General features: G+C 47.2%; 1 protein-coding gene across 5 annotated transcripts in view; it reads right to left on the reverse strand.

The window, feature by feature from the left end:
- PEMT (phosphatidylethanolamine N-methyltransferase) overlaps window positions 1-26,509 on the reverse strand; it is a 106,215-nt gene that overhangs the window by 24,206 nt on the left and 55,500 nt on the right. For all 5 annotated transcript variants that reach the window (XM_081889373.1, XM_081889372.1, XM_081889374.1 and 2 more), the window contains one exon: window positions 18,421-18,566. In XM_081889373.1, coding sequence (XP_081745499.1) covers window positions 18,421-18,566 — 146 coding nt within the window. The remainder of the gene's footprint in view (window positions 1-18,420; window positions 18,567-26,509) is intronic.

Here is a 26,509-nt window from a genome sequence, read left to right on the forward strand (position 1 = left end):
CAAACCTCTCCATTCTGAAGGAAATCAGCCCTGAGTGCTCACTGGAAAGGCAGATCGTGAAGCTGAGGCTCCAATACTTTGGCCACCTCATGAGAAGAGAAGACTCCCTGGGAAAGACCCTGATGTTGGCAAAGATGGAGGGCACAAGGAGAAGGGGACGACAGAGGATGAGATGGTTGGACAGTCTTCTCAAAGCTACCAGCATGAGTCTGACCAAGCTGCGGGAGGCAGTGGAAGATAGGAGTGCCTGGTGTGCTCTGGTCGATGGGGTCACAAAGAGTCAGACACAACTAAACAACAACAACAAATTTTCATCGGAGAAATGTTGGAGGGTATGCAATTCCAGGAACAGGTTCTCACTTCCGCTAAGCTGACTGGGGCTCTGGCTGCGCTGCGTTTCTCAAAATGTACCACTGACCTCCTGCAAAGCAATTTCTCATCTTCTTCTGCCTCCCCTCCACCTTTGGACATAACAGAGAGCTTGTTGCCAGCAAGATAGGGTTGTGAGACGTCCGTTTCGGAAGAGAAGGCCGATAAGGTCAGAAAGGAAAATTACTGGGAATGTGGGTAGCTGCTAAAGAAGCGAGAGAGCCCGGGAGATGTTTATGTACTTAGTTGGGATTCAGATTTATCGCCTGTCCGATTCCCAAAGGTGAAGGGGGAGTGATGATAAAAGTAACAATAATATAAAAATGTAAGAAAAAGTGGAGCCTGCAACAAGATGTTGCAGTACAGAGTGCTTCTGTTCAGGATCACAGTTAGTTATTTCATTACATTCCTCCCTACAGTTTTCAGCACAGTCAGCCAAGGTTCTGCAGCCACTAAACATGTGAGCTTCCCCCACCTTAAAGGTTCCCCCCAATTTCCCCCCTTCTTCTGCAAACTTTGGGGTCACCACTCAGTCTGTTGATATCCTCCCCTTGTTTGTGGATGAGCCAGTTTTGGACATATAAGCAATGCACTCACTTCCTGAATGCTGGAAATAAGTGGGAATAACAACAACAACAACAACAACAACAACAACAACAACAAATTTATATGCCACCCTTCTGAATGGGTTGCCCCAGCCACTCTGGGCGGCTCCCAACAAAATATTAAAAACAAAATAAAACATCAGACATTAAAAACTTCCCGATTCAGGGTGCTTTCAGATGTCTTCTAAAAGTCAGATAGTTGTTTATCTCCTTGACATCTGATGGGAGGGTGTTCCACAGGGCGGGTGCCACTACCAAGAAGGCCCTCTGCCTGGTTCCCTGTAGCCTCAATTCTCACAGTGAGGGAACCACCAGAAGGCCCTTGGCACTGGACCTCAGTGTCTGGGCTGAACAACAGGGGTGGAGACATTCTTTCAAGTATACAGGTATTCAATTAAGTTTGCATTTAAAGACAAACCTACCCACACTTTCAGAAATGATATGTAAACCGAAACACAGCCACCCTTTGGAATTTGCAGTTCTTTGAATTTTGCAATGCTGTTCTCTAGTCAGGTAATATATACGTATAGAAATGCATACAGTATGGTAGAGTGTGCCTACACCAGCAAAAACAACAAACTAAAATGTGTTATATTAGTAAAAACGGACTTTGCAAAACTGTGTTGATTGGGGGAGCTTGCATATTGCAAGAAGGTGCATATTGCAAGAAAATCCTGATAGGTTTCCAAAAGTATTTTATCATTATTATTATTATGTTTATTGCAAACTGATGTGGAAATGCAGAGAAACGAAATGGAGGCCGGGAAAAATGCAAAGCTGAAACTGACAGATCTGACCACTCCCTTTTGGTAACACCGAGAGGGGAGAGATGCAAAATGAACTAAAGGGGATATGAAAACTGCAAACTGAGTGTTCCAAAATTAAATTTTAGAAATTTTCCTAAGTGACCCGTAATTTGCATGGCAGACTAATCCACAGGGGCGATAAAAGCACAGGAGAGGAAACAATTATTTCCTAACTTAGTGGGAGACGCTGATGGGACGAGATGGTAGCCAAGCACTGCAGCTTGGGCTCCGGTTGTTTGATCACAAGGGACTCTTGTGCTTCCCAGATCCCTTCCTGCTACAAACTGACCGCCCCAAAATGGCAAGCAAAAACCACCTGCCCCAACACCGTGAAACAAGCATTTGGGTGGCTTTTTTGGCATTCCGAGTGGAAACACACAATACCAGCCAAGCCCATCTAAAGTATGACTCAGCCGGCTGCAGCTCTAATTGCCAGGCAACAGAAAGCAATTGTCTCTGGCGGGTAAAACTTTTTTCCCCTGCTATGTCATTAGCCCACTTAGCCGCCTATAGCAACGACCCTGTGTTTGTGTGTGTGTGTGTGTGTGTGTGTGTGTGTGTGTGTGTGTGTTTAATCGGAGAGGGGGCCATTCATTCTTGGAAGTTGAAATGTGTTTCTTACACGGCATGAGGCCAGGGAAATTGACAATTTGACCCAGGTAGTAATAGTAACAAATTACAGCGCTTTGTTCTCTCGGTGGCTGCCTTTTAGCCCGCTATCTGGAAACACTTTGCTAATGTCAATTAAGCACAGATTTGAAAAGAAGTGTCAACTTCGTAGCGCGAGGGGGGCAAAACGAACCGGGTCGTATTTTACGTGACTCACTCCAAGGCCATAATTTCTACTTTTCGAAAGCACTTTTGAAATCCAGTGCACTTTAGAATCCTTGATTTGTTGAGAGAGAGAGAGAGAACTCATTAAGATTCCTGCATTCTTTCCCTCCCCCACTTGGCCAGGCACAACCTTTCGACATCTCACTTTTCTTGGAAACATTCAAAGGGCCTATAACAGAAACCCATGTCCAGGCACAGCGCTCAGAAAGTTCAGGCAGATGAACAGGGTCTGTGGGTGGTTTCAAGGACCCTTGAACTGAAATGATCTGAATGCCAAGAGCAGCTGCTGAGTAGATATCCTATCTGGCCACAGTGACCTATGTCTTAAGTTACATCCCCTCGGATTACTGTGACGTGCAATACGTGGGCTGCCTTTGAAAAGGATCGAGGCTTTGCTCGAAATGGACTGCATCTTAAAAAATAATAATCTATCAGTCATATCTGTACCATAGATTTAAAGTACCTCTACTTAATGTATCCCTCTGGATATGAAATTTTCAGGTTATGGCCACGGCAAACCAGGAAGTGTATACTTCCAGGTTTCGCAGCACGCACATGTCCAGAAGCGCTCTGCGCACCTTGCGCATGAACAGAAGCACTCAATCACGCCACGTGCGTGTGCAGACGCACACCTCTGTTTACTTTATTTTTGGGGTGTGAACAGACCCCATGAATGAATTAGGTTTGCATCCGGAGGGTCCATTGTACATTTGTACCACTTCAACAGGGATACCTCCGACCCCAAAGAATCCTGGGAATGGTAGTTTACCCCTCAGAGAACTACAATTCCCAGCACTCTTAAGAAACTACAGTTCCTGAAGGATGAAGAACTCCCCACCAAGGAACGATGAATAAGTAAAGTGATGCTGAATTGGCACAAGTTCACAGCTAAAAAGAAGAGACCTTAAGGATGACTGCTTTATGGAAGAATGGAAGCCTCCTGGACTATTTAAATATTACGGCGTGATGGAATTCACAATCAGGATTTGAACTATGAGCAACAGAAGGAATCAGAGGTTATTGTTATTATTGTTATGATATAAGAAAGAGAAGACAGAGTGCTGCAAGGGGGAGGAGAAAAAACTCCGTGGAAAATGGGATGGGAAGTCGACAGAGTAAAATAAATATCTGCCTCCATTTCTTCTCCTGGCAAATAGAAGGGGAAGAAATGGAGGCAGTGAGAGATTTTACTTTCTTGGGCTCCATGATCACTGCAGATGGTGGCAGCAGTCACAAAATTAAAAGACGCCTGCTTCTTGGGAGAAAAGCAATGACAAACCTAGACAGCATCTTAAAAAGCAGAGACATCACCTTGCCGACAAAGGTCCGTATTGTTAAAGCTATGGTTTTCCCAGTAGTGATGTATGGAAGTGAGAGCTGGACCATCAAGAAGGCTGATCGCTGAAGAATTGATGCTTTTGAATTATGGTGCTGGAGGAGACTCCTGAGAGTCCCATGGACTGCAAGAAGATCAAACCTCTCCATTCTGAAGGAAATCAGCCCTGAGTGCTCACTGGAAGGACAGATCCTGAAGCTGAGGCTCCAATACTTTGGTCACCTCCTGAGAAGAGAAGACTCCCTGGAAAAGACCCTGATGTTGGGAAAGATGGAGGGCACAAGGAGAAGGGGACGACAGAGGACGAGATGGTTGGATAGTGTTCTCGAAGCTACCAACATGAGTTTGACCAAACTGCGGGAGGCAGTGGAAGACAGGAGTGCCTGCCATGCTCTGGTCCACAGGGTCACGAAGAGTCGGACACGACTAAACAACTAAACAACAACAACAACATTATGTATTGGAATGTATATGTGAAATTTCTGGAAATTTCATAAAATATATCTGAAAAAAACAAGCAAACTACAGTTCCTAGGGCTCTTTGGGGGAAGCCAAACTCCCCCCAGTTTCAATTCATTAAGCCTGAAGAATGGGTGGGAGGGAGAGGGGGAATATTTATCCAATTCCCAAGGTGGGGAGAAATAACCCAATACAAATCTTATAGATTTACTGACGCCAAACCTGCTGATTGCTGGAGCCTGAAGAGCAGGCTGGCAACACATCTGATGCTACTTTGCTCTCAACAGAAGGATCATTATTCTGTTTTCCTGCAAGAAAATTGCTCTTTTCCTCCCCGTAATATCAGCTTCTTCGGTGCGTACGGATGCTTCAGAGAGGATTTGCTTCCTGACATGGGTTGCACATCCTCAGCCTCTTATCTCTGCAGAATTCCAGAACATAATTCCGGTAATATACAAATCTTTTGAAGTCAGGCAGGAGGAAACAAAAGAACAAAGTATTATTGGGGGGGGGGGGAGAGGAAAGTATGGATAAGGAGAAAGCAGTTGCTAAGCTTTGTGCTCTCAAAAAAATTGCAGGAAGCTGTGCTGGACCAAAACCAACAGTGCCTTAAGTGGAAATAAGTCACAAGGAAGGGAATAAGCTTTTGAGTGTGTCCGTGTTGTCCATCAATATGTGAGTTTGGGGAGAGGGGTTGTGGGAAGGAGGGAGAAACAAACTCCTGCGTACAATGAGAAGTCCAAGCCTGCGTTTTTGCACGAGTTCTTGGAGCCAAATTAGAGAAGATGTTGAAGATCCATGAAGAAGTTGCCCCATTTCTGTATGTTTTGAAAAAGAAAGTGGATAGACAAGACGTTTTGCTCCCTCTCCCACTAGAACTCGTGGGGATCCAACGAAGCTAAACTGCTGGAAGATTTGGGACAGGAAAAAGAAAGGGCTTCTTCCCACAGCACAGCATTCAACTGCGGAACTCCCTCCCACTGGGGGCAGAGACTGTCACCATCTTGGATCGCTTTGAAAGACGATTAGGCAGATTCGCAGAGGATATGGCAATATCAATGGCTGGTAGCCAAGATGGCTATTGGAGGCCTTATGTCTCTGTGTGCCAACGCCGGGGAGAGCACTGTTCAGCTCCTCCCGGAAATACCCGCTTGGTCATTGTGAGAATGCTTGAGGCCTTCTCTTGAGATATGCAGCCAGTAAGGATTGAGAGAAATGGCTTGTCAGACCATTTGTTGCTACACCATATGAGGTGCCAACTTTGGTCCAAGGTTTCTGGTTTTGATCTACTGGAAAAGCCTTCATTTAAAAGTGTGTGGGGGGGGGGGAGGAATAATAAAATCATAGAGTTGGAAGGGACCCCAAGAGTAATCCAGGCCAACTTCCTGCAATGCAGAAATCTCAGCTAAAGCATCCCTGACAGATGACCACCCAACCTATGTCATGGTCCAGTCTACGGGCGATCAAAGTCCCGGCTGAGGATGTCAGGACTGGGGGCAAGATGGCGGGGTGGGAGCAGGAATGACGGTCCAGAAGCAAGGAGTCATGAAGTCTAGGGTCCGAGGGTTGAGAAGCAAGGAGTCACGAAGTCAAAGGGTCGAGAAGCAAGGAGTCAAGGAGCCAAGGTCTGAGGATCAGGAAGCAAGAAGCCAAATGCAGCAAGGCAGGAAACGTGTTGCTGTGGCAAAGAGCCGAAGGGAAATGCTGACCTTATATCCCTTCCTGGCTCTTGCCACCAGGTGCTGTGAGTTACCAAGCGGCCTCACCTTGCCTCTCCAGAACAAACTTAGGAAGGCCCCAGTCCTGCGAAGCCCTACTGGTTACAGGGCCTGGCTCCTGCACACACTCCTGACAAACTCTGCTTAAAACCTCTAAGGAAGGAGAGTCTACCACCTCCTGAGGGAGACTGTTCCCCTGTCAAACAGCTCTTACCTACAAAAAGTTCTTCCTGAGGTTTAGTCAGAATCTCCTTTCTTGTAAGTGGAAGCCATGGGTTCGAGTCCTACCCTCCGGAGCAGGAGAAAACAAGCTTGCTCCCTCTTCCATGTGACAGCCCTTGAGATATTTGAAGATGACTATCATAATTTCTCTTTGTCTTCTCCTTACCAGGCTAAACATACCATCAACCATTCCTCTAGAGGCTTGGTTTCCTCTGCACACCTTCTGGCTTGTCAACATCCTCCTTAAATTCTGGTGCCCAGAATTGGACACAGTATTCCAGATGTGATCTGGCCAATGAAGAATAGAGTGGCGCTGTGGTGTAAACCACTGAGCCTAAGGCTTGCTGATCGGAAGGTCAGTGGTTCGAATCCCCACGACAGGATGAGCTCCTGTTGCTTGGTCCCTGCTCCTGCCAACCAAGCAGTTCGAAAGCACGTCAAAGTGCAAGTAGATAAATAGGTACCACTCTGGCGGGAAGGTAAACGGCGTTTCCATGCGCTGCTCTGGTTTTGCCAGAAGCGGCTTAGTCATGCTGGCCACATGACCCGGAATAACTGTCTGCGGACAAACATCGGCTCCCTCGGCCAGTGAAGCGAGATGAGCGCCGCAACCCCAGAGTCATTCGTAACTGGACTTAACTGTCAGGGGTCCTTTACCTTTTTATTACTTCCCTTGATCTGGACACTATACTTCTGTTGATGCAGCCGAAGAGAGCATTAGATTTCCTGCTGCATCACATTGTTGACTCATGTTCAGCTTGTGGTCCACCAAGACCGCTAGATCCTTTTCACATGTACTGCTAGTAAGCCGGGTGTCCCCCATCCTATATTTGTGCACCTGGTTCTCCCTGTGTGGAGCCTTGCATTGTCCCTGTTGAAACTCATTTTGTTAGCTTGCGCCCAGTTCTCCAATCTGCTAAGGTCATTTTGAATCTAAATGCTGCCTTCTGCAGCATTAGATACCCCTTCCCAGTTTGGTGTCATCTGCAAATTTGATGAGCATCCCCTCCATTCATCCCCTCCAAGTCATTTAGAGAGAGAAAGAGAGGGAGAATGAATAAGAGAATACAGTGGTGCCTCACAAGACGAAATTAATTCATTCCGCAAGTCTTTTCGTCTTGCGAGTTTTTCGTCTTGCGAAGCACGGTTTCCCATAGGAATGCATTAAAAATCAATTAATGCGTTCCTATGGAAACCGCCTTCAGACCAGGTCCGGGGACAGTCTGTCCCCCGACCTCTTCTGAAGGCCGGCGGGGGGCGAAAGTCTTTGCTCCCCCCCCCGCCTGCCTTCAAAAGCCATCCGGGATAGCGGGAAGCGCTTCCCTGCTATCCCGGACTGCTTTTAAAATGCTGGCAGTGGGGAGCAAAGCCTTTCAGCCCCCGCCAGCCTTCCTGGACCTCTTCTGAAGGCCGGGGGGGGGGGGGGAAGGCTTTGCTCCCCACCGCTAGCATTTAAAAGAGGTCCCCGGAGATTTCCCTATGGGCTTTCTTCTTGCGAAGCAAGCCCATAGGGAAATTCGTTTTGCGAAGCGCCTCCAAAACGGAAAACCCTTTCGTCTAGCGGGTTTTTCGTCTTGCGAGGCGTTCGTTTTGCGGGGCACCACTGTAATGTCTTTGACAGACCGATTAAGTCAGGGGTGGGAATCCTTCTCAAGCAAAGAAGGAGGAGGAGGAGGAGGAGGAGGAGGAGGAGTTTGGATTTGATATCCCGCTTTATCACTGCCCTAAGGAGTGGCACTGTGGGTTAAACCACTGAGCCTAGGACTTGCCAATCAGAAGGTTGGCGGTCCAAATCCCTGTGACAGGGTGAGCTCCCGTTGCTCGGTCCCTGCTCCTGCCAACCTAGCAGTTCGCAAGCATGTCAAAGTGCAAGTAGGTAAATAGGTACCGCTCCGGCGGGAAGGTAAACGGCGTTTCCGTGCACTGCTCTGGTTCGCCAGAAGTGGCTTAGTCATGCTGGCCACATGATCCAGAAGCTGTATGCCGCCTGCCTCGGCCAATAAAGCGAGATGAGCGCCGCAACCCCAGAGTTGGTCACAACTGGACCTAATGGTCAGGGGTCCCTTTACCTTTTTAAGGAGTCTCAAAGCAGCTAACGATCTCCTTTTCCCCACAACAAAAACTCTGTGAGGTGAGTGGGGCTGAGAGAAGTGTGACTAGCCCAAGAGAAGTGTGACTAGCCCAAGGTCACCCAGCAGCTGCATGTGGAGGAGCGGAGACGCGAACCCAGTTCACCAGATTATGAGACTACCACTCTTAACCACTACACCACACTGGCTCCCACATTCCTATCTGGAGAACCTTTTGGGGGCCGCATGCCAGAGGCAAAACTGAGCGCAGCAACAAATGTTTCGTTTGTACAAAAGGCTAGTTTCTACACACCACATTCATCAGAGTTTGTCATCCGACAAAAGGCACTGAAGCTACGAAGCAGAGTCAGTCAGGGAGATGCTCTGGGGAGGGTTTCAAGGACCACATAGAAAGGTCTGGAGGGCCACATTTGGTCTCCAGGCATGAAATCCCCTACCCCTGATTTAAGCCTTCTTCAGGCCCAGAAATACAGGTTACTTGTGTCAAAAGGGTTCTGATGGTCTCTCCATTTTGGTACTAATGCAAATGACCACACAAGATTGGTACCGCTTTTCTAGTCAGGAAATCTGAGGCACCAACTCCTTCCACCTTTCTGTGAAGCTGCCAGCTGAGTCTTAGCTGATTCCCAATCTCTCTTACTAATAACTTAACAAGGGAAAAGGAGAGAACACGATGGTTTTGCTCCAGTCACAGTGCCACAAAATCTTTGTCAGTTGTTGTTTTTTTATGTGTTTACAGCGGGAATAAATACTATTAAGACAGAGCTGAGATGGTCGCGACTCATAAGCACACTCTCCTGCCTGCACCTTTGCCACGAAAACCTCATTACTCCCCTCCAAGAAGACATTAACCAAGAGGAACGGCAGAAAATAGGGCAAGCATCTCGGCGAAAACTAGGCGTTGGAAAGTAGGATTCCAGGGAGTGCCAGCCCCTGTCACAATGGGCCCAATTGTGGAGGAACAATGAGGAGAAAAGTGCTAGGGAGCTGCCCTACTGACTGGCTCAAGCACGCACACAAAATTAGCCAGCACTCAAGAAAGAAAATGGGCCCACATGAGGTCAAAGTGAAGATCCCCAACTGCTGCAAAATTGAGGCCTTGAGCTACCCCTACTGTGAAGGAAATTAGGAAGCCACAGAGAAGTGGTTTAGTAAGAGTGATTCACAATGTGCCTCTCCAACCTTTCAGCCTACATTAAAGAACCCTTGGTGCCTAGCCGTTGCTAAGTGCTTTAATTCTAAGATATATAAGAGACAGCACTAATTGCCTCATTAGGAAACAGCAGTAGCCAACATGGCGCCCTTCAGGTGAGAGAACTACCACCAGCCCCAGCCATCATCGCCAATGGACAGAGGGGATGGGAGCGTCTTTCCAGAAACATCTGGTGGGCACAGAAACCCCATCATTGCATGTATTGTTCTAGCCAGGTGTTTGCACAGTCTCTGTTGCTGTCCTATCCCAAAGACCCTTTAAGCAGGGCCTCCCTGCGTTGGGACGGTGAGCCTCGCTCCATGTCGTCAACTCTCCTTCCTCCATCCTCCAGTGTGGTTGTTGCCAAAGGGAGCTCAATGCACAACCAGGGATCTTTGCGCAAGGGGTGGAGTGGGGTCACCAGTCTGGGATAAGTTAAAAAGGTGACCTCGTTGAAGGTCGGCGGTTCGAATCCCCACAACGGAATGAGCTCCCATTGCTCTGTCCCAGCTCCTGCCAACCTAGCAGTACGAAAGCACACCAGTGCAAGTAGATAAGTAGGTACCGCTGTGGCAGGAAGGTAAACAGTGTTTCTGTGCGCTCTGGTTTCCGACAAGGTGTGCCGTTGTGCCAGAAGTGGTTTAGTCCTGCTGGCCACATGACCCAGAAAGCTGTCTGAGGACAAACACTGGTTTCTTCGGCCTGAAAGCAAGATGAGCGCTGCAACCCCATAGTCGCCTTTGACTGGACTTAACCATCCATGGGTCCTTTACCTTACCTTTGCTTTTTACCCTACATGGGAGTGATGTGCGAGTAGGGCTCTAGTTCACTTTTCTTGAGGAGACGAGAGGGGCACATTTTAAGAACGCAAGGCGAGCCTGCCGGGTGAGGGCAGTGGCCCAAAAAAGTCCAGAATCCTGTTCTCACAGTGGCCAACCCGGAAACCCACAGGCAGGCTCTGAGCACAAGATCATTCTTCCTTCCTGGGGTTTCCAGCAACTAGTATTCAGAAGCATTGCTGCCTCCAGCTGTGAAGGGGAGAGAGTAACTGCTGGCGCTAGTTGCCATCAACAGCCCTCTCTTCAAGGCCATCTAAGTCGGTGGCCGTTGCTGCCTCCGGTGGCAGCGAGTTCCATAGATCAAACACTCACAGCTCAGGTCAAGAGGCAGCTGAGGAATCCTGGGGGGCCTCCCTCTGTGGCTGCAAAAAGCTCCCTTCTCCCCAAAAACTTGCAGAATAACGAGAGCAGAACGGAGACCAGAGGTGCACAGGTGCAGTTTGAGACTGCTTGGGAAACATCTGGGAGAAGAGGAGCCTTAGAAAGCATGGGTGGCAGGGACCGTCAGTCCTGGCAACTGCTCTATAGGGGCAAGACCAGTGCTTTTCCCCCTAAAAAAATGTTTAGGGGCACTTTCATTTTGACTCAAGAAAATAACCATTTTACATTGGTACCTCGGGTTAAGTACTTAATTCGTTCTGGAGGTCCGTTCTTAACCTGAAACTGTTCTTAACCTGAAGCACCACTTTAGCTAATGGGGCCTCCCGCTGCTGGAGCACGATTTCTGTTCTCATCCTGAAGCAAAGTTCTTAACCCGAGGTACTATTTCTGGGTTAGCGGAGTCTGTAACCTGAAGCATATGTAACTTGAAGCGTCTGTAACCCGAGGTACCACTGTATAGTTCGAATCAGGAAAAATAAATACAGTAAATGGACAAAAGTACAAAGAACATGTATTAGCTCAGGGGTCAGCAACCTTTTCCAGCCATGGGCCAGTCCACTGTCCCTCAGACCTTGTGGAGGGCCGGACTATATTTTTTTTTGGGGGGGGATGAACGAATTCCTATGCCCCACAAATAATCCAGAGATGCATTTGAAATAAAAGCACACATTCTACTCATGTAAAAACACGCCGATTCCCAGACCATCCGCGGGCCAGATTTAGAAGGCAATTGGGCCGCATCCGGCCCATGGGCCTTAGGTTGCCTACCCCTGTATTAGCTCCACACATTCCACACTGCTTCACACACTGACAATTCACCGCGAAGGAGAAGAAACTAATTTTTATTTTTAGTTTCTTCTCTCGTTAGATTCACAAAATGTTTCGGGGTATGTGCACCCCTTTATCCCCCCAGGAAAAGAAACAAAACACTGGGCAAGTCCTACTGGGAAGTGTTGCTGATTTGCATGCCGTTTCCTTGAATAAAGAGCTAACTTCACTGACAACGGACCCTGCTTTCTTCGTGCTGACCTGCGCCCTGACACACACCCACATATGGAACTCAGCTGTCATCCCTGCCCACTCTGGCGCCCCTCATTAACCCCATGCCCTCTGGAAGGCTTTTGACATGAGCTGGTTTATGGGCTTTGATATAGATAGATAGATAATTTATTACAGTCGGAGACCAGCTTATAAAACACACTTGGGGGGTACAGTCCCAGAAGGAAAACAAACAATTAAAACAATGTACAACAATAAATTTAAAATTCATAAATGCGATAAGCGTGTAGACACTTAAAACTTTAAGATAAACTACCACAGAGAGCTGACCCAGAGTCACCCATGGAACCGAATTTGGGGATTTTCTTGATGAACTAGTTTGAGTCGGGAGATGGTCTGTGCCTACAGAGCTGTACACAGAATCTGGCGACCATCTGGGTCGTCTTCTGATCTTTGCCTAACAGGAGAAGGGCTTTGATATATTTTAAAGGCAGCTCAGTGGTAGAGCATGTGTTTTGCAAGAAGGAACCAGGTTCAATCCCTGGGCAGGAGTGCGAATGCTCCTTGCCTAAAACCCTGAAAATCTACTGCCTGTCAGTGCAATATTGAGCTGCAAGGACCAAGGCTCCGAATTCACAAAAGGCAGCTTTCCAACGTTCCTGAGCATCTTCCTCTGGGCTGCTTCCGCACATGCTTAATTGTCCGGGAACGGGGCATAGCAGGATAACTCCCTCCCACTTCCAAATCCAGCTACGCCACTGACACGCCCTGCAAACTGGGTGCCATGCGGCTGTTGCGCGCAGAGAACATGCCTCTCCCTGTCTGCCAAGGCTGTGCTTATGAGCATCTTCGGCGTCAAGAAAAAGCCCCGAGAGAAGGTGAGGTCACACCTTCAGTTCATCCTGACTCACCTGTTTTTGCGTTTCAGCGGAAATGACACCCAAGTTAAGTCATCCCGGCTGCGATGAATCAGACCTTCCGCAAGCAAGCTGGAGACCCCGCTATGCTCACTTAAGATGGCGTCGACCCCAATTTTTCACCCAGCAATGTGGGAGGGGAGGACGTAAGGAAGGGATTCCTCTCCTGTTTGTCACGGCCCCCCATTGTGTATTAAAATAAATGGAAAACACATCTTCACGATTTGAAATGCTTGCCTGCAGGTGGGTTCATTTAAAAGGCCTAAGCCTCCGTTTCCATTAATGTAGAGCTGTCAGGGTGTGAGGCACTTTAAGGAATAATGGAAGGAATCCCCATTCCACAATGACAGGTCTCTGCCCCAGGAAGCTTACAGTCTGAATGTTGGTGGTAGAAGAGATGAGCCGGGGGTTTCAGGGTGTGGGGTGGGAAGGAAGGAAGGCAGAAGGATAAACAGAAGCTAACAATATACAAAAGCTGGTCTGCAAAGGGCTCCATTTCAGCTGGGGACAGGGGCAAAGGGGTTAAAGCTGCCAGAGGCTTAATGGAAAAGATGGGAATTTATGCAACCGGACTTACATAAATCTGCGTGCCTGAAAGGATGTTTTTCAAAGGGGGTTAAAAAACTTATGACCTCCTTTCCAAGACCGAAGAAAGATTTCAGATGGAACCGATTTATCCGGAAAAGATTTCAGATGGAACCGAGGAGTTCTTGGATGCTGAGTGGCAGGAAAGCCTTTGTTGATCTCCGCTACCAAGGAGTACAGCATGGTATCTAGGAAGGAGGACCCCAATCCCCACCCCACATGTTGTGGGGCAGAAGGAGGGATGCCTCAAAGGCAGCGACAGAGAGGACCAGGAGCTGGAAAACAAGCCAAGAGGCAAAGCCAAGAGAATTATTCCCCAGGCAAAGTCCCACCTCTTGAACAGGAAACTGTTAACACCACTTCCTGTTTAGGAGAGCCAATGGACAGCTCGGATGGGCAGAGCCAGTCCCATCACGGGGACCTGTTTGCTGCAGGGATGGGGTACCTGTGGCTCCTAAGACTCAAATCCCACCAGCCCTGACCATTGGCCATGATAGCTGGGGCTTATGGAAGCTGAAGCCCAACAACATCTGGAGGGCCACAGGCTCCCAAACTCAGCTTTACTTCCTAGGGAGGAGCCCCAATTTGCAGCCCTGGTCGGCCCCAACATTAGGCAGCTGTGCACAGAACCAAAGGTCGCCTGGTTCTAGCCCCGGTGGCTTCAAATAAAGTACAGTGGTACCTTGGTTTACAAACTTAATCCATTCCAGAAGTCTGTTCTTAAACCAAAGCATTCTTAAACCAAGGCGTGCTTTCCCATAGCAGCGGGGGGACTCAATTTACAAATGGAACACACTCGACAGGAAGCAAAACATGTTCTGCTTCCAAAGCAAAGTTCACAAACCAAAACACCTACTTCCGGGTCTGTAGCATTCTTAATCCAAGTTGTTCATAAACTAAGCTGTTCTTAAACCAAGGTACCACTGTACGGGATCAAGGATCGTATTGCGGCATCTCCTGTCCCAGCAACAAGGGAGATGAGGATTTTTTTTTGTTTCTGTTGAGAGAGTGCAATGCAAAATGAAGCCCACTGGGGGAGGAAATGCATGTTTTCTGACAATTATGGGCTCCCAAATCCATGGTGGTGGTGCTTAGTATGACGACGACGACGATGATTTATATTAATTTCATTTATATCACACCTTTTCTCCAAGGTGACATGCATGGTTCACCTTCAGTTAATCCCCACAACAACCCTAGGCTGAAAGGCTTCCAAAGTCACCTAGTGAACTTCATGGTTGAGTGGGGGATTTGAACCCTGGTCTCCCAGGTCCTAGACTGGCACTCCAACCACTGCACCACAGAATGACACAAGCGCAGAGAGCTGCTATGCCTCCTCAAGGAGAGATTTATGCCCTGATCTGTGAGGGTGTGTGGGCATCAGAATCCACCTACTCACCCGTGAACCCCAAGGAGATACCTCTGCCAGCCGGCTCTGACATTTAGTCCAGACCTCTCAGGGGATCGAAGCAGACACAAGAAGCTCAAAACCTCATTACCATCAAGGACCCAGAAGACAACACTGGTCCTCTTTCGGTCGAAGTTGCAGGAGAACTATCCATGGTCCTGAACCCACACCCAGATCTCCCTCCTAAGTGCTGACTTTTGCCTCGCCATCCCACGGATAAGGGGGAACAAGGAAGTATCGATCTCCCCTTGCTTGAGGTATCACTTCTCCAGAGGAATGAATAGGATCAAAATAGAGGCCTTTGTAGGGAACAGCCAGCCAGTGGAAGGCAAGGGTGCTCAATCCCATGTTATTTTAATTTGCATATGCACCTATGCTCCCCCTCCTCCTCCCTCACTCCAGCCCACTATCAGTTAAGGAGATTTACTGGGGGGGGGGCAACTCAAAATGGTTAGGAGGTGGTGGTGAAGACTCGAACCAATGGCTTCAAGTTACAAGAAAGGAGATTCCGACTAAACGTCAGGAAGAACTTTCTGGTGGTGAGAGCTGTTCAACAGTGGAATGGACTCTCAGAAGGTTGTGGACTCTCCTTCCTTGGATATTTTTAAGCAGAGGTTAGATGGCGGGTGGGCTGTGGGTTAAACCACAGAGCCTAGGGCTTGCCAATCAGAAGGTCGGTGGCTCGAATCCCCGCAATGGGATGAGCTCCCGTTGCTTGGTGCCAGCTCCTGCCAACCTAGCAGTTCAAAAGCACGTCAAAGGGCAAGTAGATAAATAGGTACCACTCCGGCGGGAAGGTAAACGGCATTTCCGTGCGCTGCTCTGGTTCGCCAGAAGCGGCTTAGTCATGCTGGCCACATGACCCGGAAGCTGTACTTCAGCTCCCTTGGCCAATAAAGCGAGATGAGCGTCGCAACCCCAGAGTCGGTCACGACTGGAGCTAACGGTCAGGGGTCCCTTTACCTTTACTTAGATGGCCGTCTGCCATGGATGCTTTAGTTGAGATTCCTGCATTGCAGGGGGTTGGACAAGATTGCAGACCCTTCCCACTCTACAATTCTATGATTCTATCCCTGTATTTCTGCTCTAACAACATGCAAAAAATGAAGTTGGCTTCATTTTGGTTTTCTGCATCGTCCCCACTTAACTTTGCTGATTGGCTTAATCACTACTGAAGCAGTCTTACCTTTTGATAGTCTGGGATATATCACCTCCAAGTCCTCATTCAACAAACCAATTATTATTGCCATAACAATATTACTACCTCCCATTCTGGCGCTGAAATCACCCACCACGGTAATAGTTGTTAATGGTTGTTCTATCATTCTCTCTAACTTAATGTCTAACAAAGCCCACAGATTGCCCCCAGAGTCCATAAATTAGTCTGAAACTGGCACCGCTGAACACTTGGAAATAAGAAGAGAGAGACACACAGTTTGCTCTACTTTCACATTTAAACTTGTTGAGACTGAAATAAAAAAATTAAGGTCTTATATATATATAATAAGTGTTCATAAATGTACCAAGCAAACATGTACATAAATATATAAATCACATGTCTGAAGCAGCACAGGAAAGCAGTCCTGGAGCCATTTTGACTCCCAAATTGATCAAATGTTTCCTCTGCAAGGTCAAAAGAAAAATGGAAAAGCCTCCCCATTGTCTTTTCATTCACAAAACCTCTCTTAAGGGTATATCTGTGTATGAATAGGGTGTGAGCCTGTGACCTGGCTCAGGAACTAAGTATTTATCACTACAAAAGACTGGCTAGGCTCCCCAGGGTATTCAGCCAAGTAAGAATTAACAGTTAACTTGCCAGACAGGAGGTAAACAATGACAGGAGGTAAACAACGCACTCAGATTTCTGCTGTAGACTGCCTTTTCTATGATGTAGGTATGATGTGTCTGGGGGTGGTCTTGGACTCCAATTTAAAATGTCTATATAAGGGCGGACACACCTTTGTTCTGTGTCCTCCTCCTTTCCTCCGTGAAAGGGGAGCACCTTGCTGCAACAGTTCAATAAAGATCAGGCTTACTAGCTGCTTTGCTTCTCGACATTCTCTGGTTGGCCTCTGTTCTTTTCTCTGAACGATAGAGAAGCTACAAAGGACTCTATAAGGGCTCTTGTGTCCCCCATAAGAGAATAAGGGCAGATTTTCGTTTATTACAAGGCGCAAAGGGACATTCTACCATTACTTCTTCCTTTGCTGTTAACTGTGCTTGGATTTATCAATACTGTTGTGATTATTTTCCGCCTCTCCCTCCCACCAGTCCTTTTGCTGTTGTTTTTCACCTTGAGAATCCCTGCATCGGAAGGTGGATTACAAATCAAGTTAATAAGATGACCATCACAAACTCCATGTGAAACAAAACAACAAGCCATATACTTCCCTTGTAATTGTGTCATTTTCCCTGTGGAGTGCTAGATCACAGGCAAAGTCTAGTTCCATTGTTTGGAAGCGGTCTCTAGATTAAGGGATTAGTCACTGGAGAAATTGCTACCTAAAGCTACCTTCACAGTTTAGGTCTAAGTTTTCTGAAAGACCATATTCCCGCACATGAACCTGCCTGGGTTTCGAGATCTTCTGGGCAGGCCTTCTCATGCTCCTGCTACCCCCACAGGAACGTTTGATGGGGACACAGGAGAGGGCCTTCTCGGTGGCTGCCCCCTGACAACTTTGGATCTCCCTTGCTACAGAAGCCAGCTTGGCTCCTTCCTTGCTGTCCTTTCCACTGACAGGTGAATACATTCACGATCCAAGAGGCTTTTGGGAACAAGCATAGAATTGCAGTGTTAGTCCAACCCCCTTGCAATGCAGGAATCTTTTGGCCTACGTGAGGCTCGAAGCCAAGACCCTGAGTTTAAGAGTCTCACACTCTTACCAACTGAACTTAAATGCTGGCCATGTGTTAACGCATCTCTAACTTAATGGTGTCAGATTTATGTCTGTTGACGTTTGCACCAGGACGTATTTTAATTACAGTGGTACCTTGGGTTACATACGCTTCAGGTTACATACGCTTCAGGTTACAGACTTCGCTAACCCAGAAATAGTACCTCGGGTTAAGAACTTTGCTTCAGGATGAGAACAGAAATCATGTGGCGGCGACATGGCGGCAGCAGGAGGCCCCATTAGGTAAAGTGGTGCTTCAGGTTAAGAACAGTTTCAGGTTAAGAACGGACCTCCGGAACGAATTAAGTACTTAACCTGAGGTATCACTGTATTGCTTCCAACTTGTTTGTTTTCATCGTTCTGTATTTGATAATGGATGGTTTATTTTTTAAAAAAAACTTATTTTTATTCATTTTCTATAACCAAACAGCAACAAAAAGAGAAAAAGAAAAAATAGCCAACACATATCAAAGAAAAAAGAAAACATCAAACAAAACACCTAAACCAACCAAAAAACAAACATTAATTAACAATAAATAACGATTGACTTCCCTCCATCTCGGTTTTGGGTTATGTGAATATTAAATCCATTCTGCAGTTTTTCATTTGATAATGGATGGTTTAAAATGCCATAGGCTCAAATATAAAAATTAAAAATGTCGTAGGTGCCCCCTCGCATCCCAGTTTGGAATGGAAAGGGATATATGGAACAAACAAGCAACAAATACATAAACACGCAGTCTAGCAAAGCGACCTTTAGCCTTACCCAAGAATGTTCCAATGAATCCCAGGGCCAGGAAGCTGGAAGTGACAAACACGATGCCTACGGACATTAGGGCTACGCCGGTGTAGTGCGCCAAGAGGGAATCCAGGGCCTTCAGTTTGGGCTGGCTCTTCATGGCTTCTGTGAAACTGCAAGGAAGGGAGAGGAAGACCAGCGGTTCCTAGTTATCTTGTCTCATTCTCTGCTCGCTCTCTCTCTGTTTACCAAGGCATATTGAATAAACACACAAGACGTAACCAGCTGTAACTTTAAATAAATAAGGTATACTATTCATTGTATCAAATTGTAGATCTCAACGGAAGTCTCATAAAGTTCAACGGAAAAAGCAGAAGACCCAGTGGATCAGTTCATTCTCTAGTCAGTTCATGCATAAGGGCCATACATGTGTCTATTCCACCTGTCTGTTCATAGAGTCCAATAATCCACATGAAGGGTTGTACATGTGAAAAGGATCTAGGAGTCTTGGTTGACCACAAACTTGACATGAGCCAACAGTGTGATGTGGCAGCTAAAAAAGCCAATGCAATTCTGGGCTGCATCAATAGGAGTATAGCATCTAGATCAAGGGAAGTAATAGTGCCACTGTATTCTGCTCTGGTCAGACCTCACCTGGAGTACTGTGTCCAGTTCTGGGCACCACAGTTCAAGGTGGACACTGACAAACTGGAACGTGTCCAGAGGAGGGCAACCAAAATGGTCAAAGGCCTGGAAACGATGCCTTATGAGGAACGGCTAAGGGAGCTGGGCATGTTTAGCCTGGAGAAGAGGAGGTTAAGGGGTGATATCATAGCCATGTTCAAATATATAAAAGGATGTCACATAGAGGAGGGAGAAAGGTTGTTTTCTGCTGCTCCAGAGAAGCGGACACGGAGCAATGGATCCAAACTACAAGAAAGAAGATTCCACCTAAACATTAGGAAGAACTTCCTGACAGTAAGAGCTGTTCGACAGTGGAATTTGCTGCCAAGGAGTGTGGTGGAGTCTCCTTCTTTGGAGGTCTTTGAGCAGAGGCTTGACAACCATATGTCAGGAGTGCTCTGATGGTGTTTCCTGCTTGGCAGGGGGTTGGACTCGATGGCCCTTGTGGTCTCTTCCAACTCTATGATTCTATGATTCTACAGTTCCACAGAATCCTTTCACAGAGTAAGACAAGGATTTCAGGAATATCAGCCTTGTTTCGCCATCCTAGGCTTCATCAGTACTACAGGCTCATATGTAATATTACAGGATAGCGGGGTCTTATAGCATAGTAGTGGTTGCAGTTTGGAGCCCTCCCTTCTGGGTCCGTAGACCTGACAGCATGGTCAGTGCAGCATACTAGTTGGAGATAAACACACAAAGTGCAAAATTCCCCATTTGACTCTCGCCTCTGCCACGAACTCCTCAGACCGCCTTGGGCAAGTCTCTCTCAGCCTCAGTTTTCCCTTTCTGCAAAAATGGGGATATTTACAATTGCAATGGAAATTATTCAAACCCCAAGTTGCATTTTCAGCTGAATTTGGAGGAACCACTTAAAGAGTCCGTTGTGTTGAGCTATTTCAATTCCTCTTGTTGCGTTTGCTCATTGCAAGCAGCTGAAAGTCTGTAAATTTTGATAAGAAACCTGATTTGCAATGGGGGTTGAATAACTTCGATTGCAACTGTATCTATCTTATTAGTTGCTCGTCGCCCACAAGTCTCCAAGAGGCTTATGTTAAAGGAAAAATATATGTACATATATTCCTTCTCGGTAGTGGCGCCCACCCTATGGAACACCCTCCCTTCAGATGTGAAGGAAATAAGCAGCTATCCTATCTTTAAAAGACATCTGAAGGCAGCCCTGTTTAGGGAAGTTTTTGATATTTAATGCTGTATTGATTTTAACACTTGAGTGGGAGCCACCCAGAGTGGCTGGGGAAATTCAGCCAGATGGGTGGGGTATAAATTATTACTATTATTATTATTATTAACGTAATACCATAGTGGGGTAAAATGAGAGTAAGATGATGTAATACTTTAATATTTCATGTGACATGCAACTTACGGAGAAACAAAAATGTCGCACCAGCCCCACAAACAGTAGCAAACAACGTTAGCAATATGCATTAAACAAGGAATACTCCAAACCACTAATAATATTGCTCTACTTTACACAGTGGTTGTACTGATTACAAAGTGGGAAGCATTTGTGTATAAGAACGAATGAATGCTGGAAATGTAAAGAAAAGGAAGGTATCTTCTACCACATGTGGTGGACTTGCAATGAGGTACAGGCTTTCTGGGAAATGATATGTAATGAGTTAAAGAAAATGTTCAAAAATACCTTTGTTAAAAAACCAGAAGCCTTTTTATTGGGCATAGTGGGCTTTGAGATACCAAGGGAAGATAAAAGACTGTTTATACATGCAACAACAGTGGGAAGAACCCTTTTAGCCCCAAAATGGAAACAACAAGAAGTACCAATGAAAGAAAAGTGGCAGATGAAGATGGTGGACTTTGCAGAACTGGCAAAGCTGACAGGGAAAATTCAAAACCAGCACAAACAAGTATCCCAAAAGGATCCAAGTAAATTTATACGATATTTGAAAGATTATTGTAAGCAATTAACATCACTAGCGTCTGGGACGCAGGTGGCGCTGTGGGTTAAAGCCTCAGCGCCTAGGGCTTGCCGATCGAAAGGTCGGCGGTTCGAATCCCTGCGGCGGGGTGCGCTCCCGCTGCTCGGTCCCAGCGCCTGCCAACCTAGCAGTTCGAAAGCACCTCCGGGTGCAAGTAGATAAATAGGGACCGCTTACCAGCGGGAAGGTAAACGGCGTTTCCGTGTGAAGCTCTGGCTCGCCAGAGCAGCGATGTCACGCTGGCCACGTGACCCGGAAGTGTCTCCGGACAGCGCTGGCCCCTGGCCTCTTAAGTGAGATGGGCACACAACCCCAGAGTCTGTCAAGACTGGCCCGTACGGGCAGGGGTACCTTTACCTTTTAACATCACTAGCAGGGTTGTCCGAAGACTTGTAATGAGAAATTTTCTCCCCTTCTATATTCATTTAAATTTTGAGGTATTTTGTGATAAGTGTAATTAGAACTGGAAAATGTACAAAATGCAATGATACAAAGGTTAATTTTGAAAGCCATGAGGCGGAAGGAAGTTGATAGGCTCTAAGGAGCCAGAGCGGTAAAGTAGATAATAATAATGTGAATGTGTATTGTATTACTAAATAGAAAAGCAATAAATATTATTTTTTTAAAAACCAAGATGGGAAGCATTTTCAGCTCTAGCTTCATGTGATATAAGTGCTTCATATCTTGGCCAAATATTTGAGTTTCTTTTGCCAGCCGGAACACAATGTTGAGTCAGCCCTACAGAGATGCCTGAAATTATCCCAAGAAAACTCCATGGTGCTTTGAGCTTTTCAGCAGAGATGAGAAACCTCCAGATGCTGTTGGACTCCAACTCCTAAAAGCCGCAGCCAGCATGACCAATGGTTAGGGACGATGGCAGCTGGAGACCAGGAATATATGGGAGAAGGTCACAGGGTTCCTTCCTGGCCCCACATCATCCTTGGCCAACAGAGCTCTTCCTGTTTCTCAGAAAACTGAAAAATATGGTAGTCCCTGGGTTGCCGTACGAGTGGAAAGTTTCACTGTACACTTGACTCCCTGAGGGTGGCAGGATAGTTTGGGCCCACCTGTGATCTTGGGCAACTGAGTCCCGATCAAAAACATCCATCTCAGACAGGAGTTGAGAAAGGTTTGCTCTGTTATCTGGTCCTTTCCCCCACTCACACTTCCAAAATATCGCATAGCTCACATAGCTCACATATCGGGCACAGTGTCAACACATTTTCCACAGCTGGAGCCTAAAATTAGATATTTGGGGAAAGGTGGTGGTAAACAACAGAAAGCCCCTTCTGGAAAACTTCCAGTATTTATTTTAAAACTAAAACAGTGCAAGCGTCAGGTCTGAAGTGGGATCAGACCCGGACAGCAACCCTTGATCTACTATTTCCACACTGTTGGGAATCGCAAGCAGGGAGAGGGGGCTGCTGAGCTCAGATCCTGCATGTGGGTTTCTCAGATGCCTCTGGTAGGCCACTGCAAGATCAGGGTCCGGGAGCAGACAGGCCTGAGGCAGCAGTCTTTTCTTACCGTCTCACTTGGCTCTGGGCAAGAGGACCAGCTCTACCATTAGGCAGAGTTACCGTATTTTTCGCTCCATAAGACGCACCTAGTTTTTGAGGAGGCATAAGGGGCACCTAGTTTTTGAGGAGGAAAGCAAGAAAAAATATATTCTGTGCAGAGCATGTAAGAGGCTTTCGCTTTTCTTGCTTTAAACCCTTCTGTCCCTCCTCCCACTTCACTGAGAAGCCAGCAGAGCAAGAGCGATAGGTGCTCAGTGCCTCTTGTTCTGCTGGCTTTCCAGCAAAGCAGGATGAGGGACAAAAGGGAGCCCTTACAAGGGAGTGCTGAGCAGAGCCTGGCAGCGGCTCTTGCTGGCTTTTCCGGGAGGTGTGGGAAGGGACAGAGGGCAGACCGTCAGTCCCTTCTCCCACCTTGCAGAAAAGCCCCCAAAAGCCGCACACACGCTCCATGCCGACTTTTACGGGAGGTGGGGAAAGGGACAGAGGGCAGCCCATCAGGCCCTTCTCTCTCCTTGGGGAATAGCTCCACGTGGCTCTTTAAAGGGAGCGCTGAGCAGAGCCTCCCACCTGCATTCACTCCATAAGACGCACACACATTCCCCCTTACTTTTTAGGAGGGAAAAAGTGCGTCTTATGGAGCAAAAATTACAGTAGATAGCTGGTGCCTGAGGGCAGACCCAAGCCATTCCCCTCTGGGCTCAAGGCTTGGCAGAAGAACGCTGGAGACCCCCTTTCAAGCCCACACCCCCATGCCCCGTTTGCTCAGGCTTCAATGCTTAGGCCATTGCTTCTCAAACTCGAGTCTCCAGTTGTTGTTGGACTACAACTCCCATCATCCCTGACCCACTGGTCCTGCTAGCTATGGACGATGGGAGTTGCAGTCCAACAACAGACGGAGACCCCAGTTTGAGAAACACTGACTTAGACAAACAAGGGGTTCCATCCATCTGATTCTTGTATGAGGCCACCTGGTGTTTTGACTACAGAGAAGAAGGAAACTGTTTGAAAAGGGTAATGGGCCGGAGTAATGATTTGTGGCTTCTGAATCATAGTTTTTATTTGCACAGCGCTCGAACTCAGGTCTCTTTCCCTTCCGCCCCCCCCCCCCCCACGTCTCCTCAGAACTGGTAAATGAACTTTGCCGCTCTGCGCCATAACAACAAACACCGACTTTCTCGGTGGAAAGGAATCAGTCCAGCATCCGTAGTCAAACTTGCTGGTGACATCTGTTAAAAATTCAACGGGAGCCATCAACCAACCACCTTTGCTTTACGGTTAACACAAGCCTTGTCAACACAAGGGATCTCTGGGTATTATCCTGCAACATGGTGTTGACCTCCAGCTCTGGGACTGTAATAATAATAATAATAATAATAATAATAATAATAATAATAATAATAATAATATATTTACACCCTACCCATCTGGCTAGGTTTCCCCAGCCACTCTGGGCGGCTCCCAACAGTTTATTATTATTTTTTAAAGCAGTAAAATATCAAACATTAAAAACTTCCCTGTACAAGACTGCCTTCAGATGTCTTCTACAAGTCAAATAGTTGTTTATTTCCTTGACATTGGGTGGGAGGGCGTTCCACAGGGCGGGGGCCACCACCGAGAAGGCCCTCTACCTGGTTCCCTGTAACCTCACTTCTCGCAGAGAAGGAACCGCCAGAAGGCCCTCGACGCTGGGCCTCAGTGTCCAGGAAGAACGATGGGGCTGGTATATCCTTCAGGTATACAGGGCCAAGGCCATTTAGGGCTTTAAAGGTCAGCACCAGCACTTTAAATTGCTCTTGGAAAGTGCAAGCAGAACTGGAACCAAACTGACAGAGCCAAACTGATGAATTCACAGCCAGAGCCAAACTGATGAACTAACCCAGAGGCCGTCACTATGGCGCCCTGCCGGATGCTGTTTGGACCCCGGGCTCCATCACCCCTGACCATTGTCCCCAATGGCTGGGGCTGATGGCAGATGGGGTCCACCATGCGAGGGACCATGCTGGCGGCCCTTGCTCTAACCACTACACCCCACACCCTCCTGCGGAAACTTCCCTCTCGAGCCTGGCTTAAAGTTCAGGAGCTCCAAGACGAAGTAGACGCCAGTGAGGGGCTGGAGGGGGTTGACCCGAACTGCAACGAGGAGAGGGGAGAGATAATTTTAGCAAGGGAATATACGGGCAGAGGAGAAATCGATGCCAAGAAAAGGGCGCTTGTTGTGATAACAGTTACATACTGACCCAAATAACACGTAACACCCAGGCCAGGCTTGTTAGGAAAGCAGAGTCATTATCAGCCATGGAAAAGAACTGTCTGGCAGCGAGGCCCGCAGGAGAGGCTGGTTTTCTTAAGGAAAGCGCCAGGTATTGGGCTTATGAAAGGCTTGGCTCTGACACCTACTGGCGGGAGGCAGGTGGAAAGCAGTCAAGACACAATAGCTGCCCCCTTCCAGCCAATCAGAACTCTCCCTCTTGGTCCAATTTACACCTTTTCGGGGGGGTTTACGCCACCCCAGCAGGTCTCATCTTTCCGGTTAATGTGGTAAGCAGCAATTCCAGCAAAGTGTCAATTGTAAACGGCAGTGTTGGGTCATTTTTGGTCCAAAGTTGTTGGGTTTCGTCTCAGGTTTAGCTGGGGTCACTTGGCGTTGTGGGGTTGGGAACGAGGGTACCGGGGCAGGTTGCCATCGTGCTAGAGGAAAAAACTAATTTTTTGAACATTTTTAGTTTCTTCTCCTGTTAGATTCACAAAATGTTCAGGAGTATGCATTCCCCAATGAAAAAAGCACTGGATTAATGTGCTCTCATAAAGCAGTAGGTATAAAGTAGGAACAGCGCTTTTTTCTGGGGGTACACAGGGGGACACATACCCCTAAACATTTTGTGAATCTAAGTTTGGCCTCATTGAGTAGGAAAATGAGAGTACCCCTAAACTTTTTTTTTAGGGGGAAAAAAACACCGGGTAGGAATAAGAACATCAGAGAAGTAAGGTGGGAAGTCAAAATTCAAGAAAAGACATATATTGAAAGACAAGTAAATTTGAAAAACTTGTGAAAATCAATAAAAAATATGTCTTTAAAAACCCAACCACAACCAGCCTCGTTCATTCTTACTCTAGAGGAAGAACATAACCAGGCCCATCCCACTAAATATGAAAACCCTTTCATGTAAAAGGAAGTGCGAGGCGATCTGTAGCCGTCACTCAGCTGAACGAAAAGAGCAGGATTTTGGAAAGGGCAGATGAATGTAAAGCAGCAATTTTATTTAATGCACAGCCTGGCTTTATTCGACTCGGTAGATGTGCATCTTTTGGGAAAGGCATTTGGTGAGTCAGAAAATAAAAAGGGTGGGGGCAGGAATCAAAGGAATGGCACAGAAAGGCAGCTTTGCTCTTCTGACGTAACCAGACGCTCGGATTACAGGGCCTGCGTTAGCCAAGCGGGTGCCACTTACAACGCAGCCCTTCCATTTTGTCTGCCCTTTGCCTCGGCCTCTGCGTATGTTCCTACTAGTCAAAGAGCACAAACGTGTGTCATGCCCAGAGTTGGCGCTCATCAAACGTTGCTCAAGAATTCGTCCCTCACTCCTGTTACCTAAACTGGCATTCGCCAAGCTTAGTGCCTTCCAGATCTCGTCTGACTGCCCATGACAGAGATGGGGGCATATCAGTAGTCCAATAGCCACATCCCCCCCCCCCTCCAGCAACCTTCCGGAGTTCACATAGAATTGGTGGTTGGGCTCAGAGAGGAGAAGTGGGCAGAGCAGGGAATGAGAATTTTACCGTTGTACAGTGGTACCTCGGGTTACAGACGCTTCACGCTACAGACTCCACTAACCCAGAAATAGTACCCTGCAATTTCTGTTCTCATCCTGAAGCAAAGTTCTTAATTGCACAGCAGCGGAACAGCGGCAGCGAGAGACCCCATTTGCTAAAGTGGTACCTCAGCTTAAGAACAGT

The sequence above is a fragment of the Podarcis melisellensis genome, assembly GCF_964234715.1.
Source record: "Podarcis melisellensis genome assembly, chromosome: 14".
NCBI lineage: Eukaryota > Metazoa > Chordata > Lepidosauria > Squamata > Lacertidae > Podarcis > Podarcis melisellensis.